This window comes from Hordeum vulgare, chromosome 6H, assembly GCF_904849725.1.
Source record: "Hordeum vulgare subsp. vulgare chromosome 6H, MorexV3_pseudomolecules_assembly, whole genome shotgun sequence".
NCBI classification, from domain to species: Eukaryota; Viridiplantae; Streptophyta; class Magnoliopsida; order Poales; family Poaceae; genus Hordeum; species Hordeum vulgare.
This window is the reverse complement of record NC_058523.1, coordinates 534377386-534380495: the sequence shown is the minus strand read 5'-3', so window position 1 is coordinate 534380495 and position 3110 is coordinate 534377386. Positions and strand designations below refer to the sequence as shown.

General features: G+C 51.2%; 1 protein-coding gene across 1 annotated transcript; it reads right to left on the bottom strand.

The window, feature by feature from the left end:
• Positions 1-949: 949 nt before the first annotated feature.
• LOC123404638 (dehydrin DHN4) lies at positions 950-1998 on the bottom strand. The gene is made up of 2 exons (XM_045098576.1): positions 1709-1998; positions 950-1616 (listed from the first exon to the last, which is right to left on the bottom strand). The coding sequence occupies exons 1-2, from the start codon at positions 1907-1909 to the stop codon at positions 1200-1202; spliced, it is 618 nt and encodes a 205-aa protein (XP_044954511.1). The 5' UTR covers positions 1910-1998; the 3' UTR covers positions 950-1199.
• Between the last annotated feature and the right edge of the window lie 1112 nt (positions 1999-3110).

Here is a 3110-nt window from a genome sequence, read left to right as displayed (position 1 = left end):
CAAAAAAAAGATACTTCAGGTCCTTACTTGATGAGTCCATCAGTTCAATAATTTAGGATGGATTTGAAAACTAGTTTGTTTATGTAAGGACCGGATGGCGACGATGATATCCTCGTGATGAACTTGTGTTCTCGTGCTTGTGTTCTCATGCTCCGACGTTAAGACGTCGTTTGCTTCAGCGTCGGTGCAGTGCTTAAAAGATAGTTCAGAAGTGGATGTAAATTATGGACTACGGCGTTTGCTTCACCGTTGGTGCGGAGCTTGAAAAATAGTTGAGAAGTGGATGTAAATTATGGACTACATCAACTACATATGAAGAAAGAAACGTATGCTGGTTCATAGTTGACGGGTATGGTTCGTCTATGCTGGTTCATGGTTGACGGGTATGGTTCGTCTTAGTCGTGATGGGATGTGGTTGGCGGGTATGGTTCGTCTTAGTCGGGATCCAGGATGCTGCCTCGGTCTGATTTGTGCTTCACCTTGGAGGTTTGAAAGCTCGTTATTTTTTGGTGTTGCCTCGGTTGGTTCGTGCTTCATTTTGGAGGTCCGAACTGGAATGAGGAGGTGCTTCATTTTGGAGGTCCGAACTGATGACGTACGTTGATGTTAAGCTTAGTTTTATCATGTGTGAGTCCTTATGTGACTTCTACTTCAGTAAAAATCTTAAGACTCGATTTGGTTGGGGACTTGAAGTCGAACATTCTTCTCTCAACCTTTTTGTTTGACATTTCCAAAAAAAGAACTTTTTATTTGACGTCTATACAATTCATATCCGGTTGTTGTTTCAGGCCTTTGGGTCATTTTCTTCATTTCAAAAAATAGACTTCCGCTCCGCAAACAAATTTACAGGCCTCGTGGCTTAACCGAGCTGATCTTACATTCGTAATGCTCTTTGATAGAATAACTTTATATGCGAGGACCATACCGTAAGCATACATAGATACCATGGTTGAACCAAAAAGGAAATTTACAAGATTATATAGTGTAAACAGACGAAAACACTCTTAACACAGTGTTGTTCACGTAAACTTGAACTAGATACATTCGCCCCTCCAACAGCCAAGTGAGCTAGGTGAACTATGCTCACGTTGTATGGTGGAATTTTATTGTATCGCCATCTTATTATTGATTCTGCAACGGTGGTCGACCGGCACCTCCACACTCAGAAGTGGCGGCCGCGGGGGCTGGGCTCGGAGCGCTCAGTGCTGGCCAGGGAGCTTCTCCTTGATCTTGTCCATGATGCCCTTCTTCTCGCCGGTGTCGGTGCCGTGCTGCCCGTAGGTGCCACCGGTGCCGTGCATGCCCGTGCCTGTCATCCCGGTGTGGCCCTGCTGCCCGTAGGTGCCGCCGGTGGCCGCGGTGCCATGTGCCCCGGTGCCGGCCATCCCAGTGTGGCCTTGCTGTCCGTAGGTGCCGTCAGTGGCTCCCATCCCGGTCATCCCAGTGTGACCCTGCTGCCCGTAGGTTCCGCCGGTGCCGGCCATGCCAGTACCCTGCTGTCCGTAGCCGTAGGTGCCAGCGTTGTGCTGCTGGTCACCGTGGCCACCAGGGAGCTTCTCCTTGATCTTCTCCTTGATGCCCTTCTTCCTCCTGCCACCCATGCCATCGTCCTCGGACTATCACGAAGAAGAAGAAAAATCAGTACACACAACACTAACCATGTGCGTATTCAAGTAGGGTTAGCTTAGCAAGGACAGTATATACGCACCGAGCTGGAGCTGGAGCTGCCGGAGCGGTGCAGGATCCCACGGCCAGTCTGGTGCTCGTCCCTCATGGGCTGGTAATGCCCACCGGCGGCCGCGCCAGTGCCGACGCCGCCGTGCGTTCCCATGCCGGTGCCGACGCCATGTCCGGCCACAGGGTTGCCGTACTCGTCGACGCGGCCGTGCTGCTGTCCCTGGTACTCCATCTTGCGCTGCCGCTGAACTTGTCACCAAAATCTAGTGCTGCTGTTTTACTACGTACAGTACTTCTTTTGGCCGGTACACTTTGTTGTGTGAGCATGTGCAGCACGGGGCGCTATTTATAAAGCCGGTTTGCGGGGAGGGGATAGGGATCAAGTGCCACGGTAGGGTGGTACGTGTGCTCGCGCGACAGGGTCGTGGGGCGGGGGCGGTGACTGGTGACTAGCGCACGAAGCGAGGCCGGACGTGTGCAGGCACTGGGCGCGTCCGGGTTGCCACGTCTCAGCTGCTTCTCGACGCAGAAGTGATGACACACACAGGGCAGAGGATGGTAGCTATCTTTCGTACGGGAAGAAGACAAAACTCATTGGATACTTCTTTTTGCCCGCCAAGGTCGGCTTGTTTGCTTGAGCAAATGACAGCTCCAAAGTCTCGGCCGGCGTGTAACGAGAACGAAAGTAAGCAGATTAAGAACATAGGAAGTTAGAGCGTTGGAGCAACCCAAATCGTTCGCGTCTCGTGCGTGTGTGTTTAGATCGATGCGGATTCAAGTAAGATCCAACGTGTTGATTCAAACTTAAAACGTGTTTACGCGGATCCATTTCTGACCTAAAGGTACGTTTGAAATGTGTCGGCGCCAACGCGAATCCGATGAAAGCCAGGTGCCGTCTTTATTAACAACGACTCTCCATCTGCACCGCGGACGACCGGTCCGGTTAGTGTGTGATCCAAACGGATTTTTTAAACGGATCTCAAACATCCGGCTTTTATATCTAGCTTAGCTTAAATTTAAAATGAACATAGAACATCCAGACACGTCTGTCAAAATCCAACACGAAATTATTCGTTAATGATATAGTCCGACGTCCGGTGGGGTGTGAACGTCGCGTGGCACGGTTCCGGTTCGCAGAGCGAATCTTAATCCGTCTATTTAAGCCCATCAACGTTCCTTAACCCTAACCACATCCACCTCCTCCCTTTTTATGCCACCAGCCCAAGCCCATCCACCTCTCTTTCGTTTTTTCCACGCATCCGGCTTCACCATGGTCTGACAAGAGACGACTACCTATGTCATGCTCATGTTGGAACGTCGCTTCCAAATCGAGGAGCAAATCCAGATGAGCCGCGCGGCCCGCATCGTTGTCGGCCTGCCTCCGGACTCGTCGGAGCCGGAGCGACAGCAGGAGGAGGAGCAGCAGCAACATT

Coding starts and splice junctions, on each gene's coding strand:
- LOC123404638 (XM_045098576.1), bottom strand. CDS start 1,909: ATGGAGTACCAGGGACAGCAGCACGGCCGCGTCGACGAGTACGGCAAC. Junction 1,617..1,708: donor GCAGCTCCAGCTCCAGCTCG/GTGCGTATATAC, acceptor TCTTCGTGATAG/TCCGAGGACGATGGCATGGG.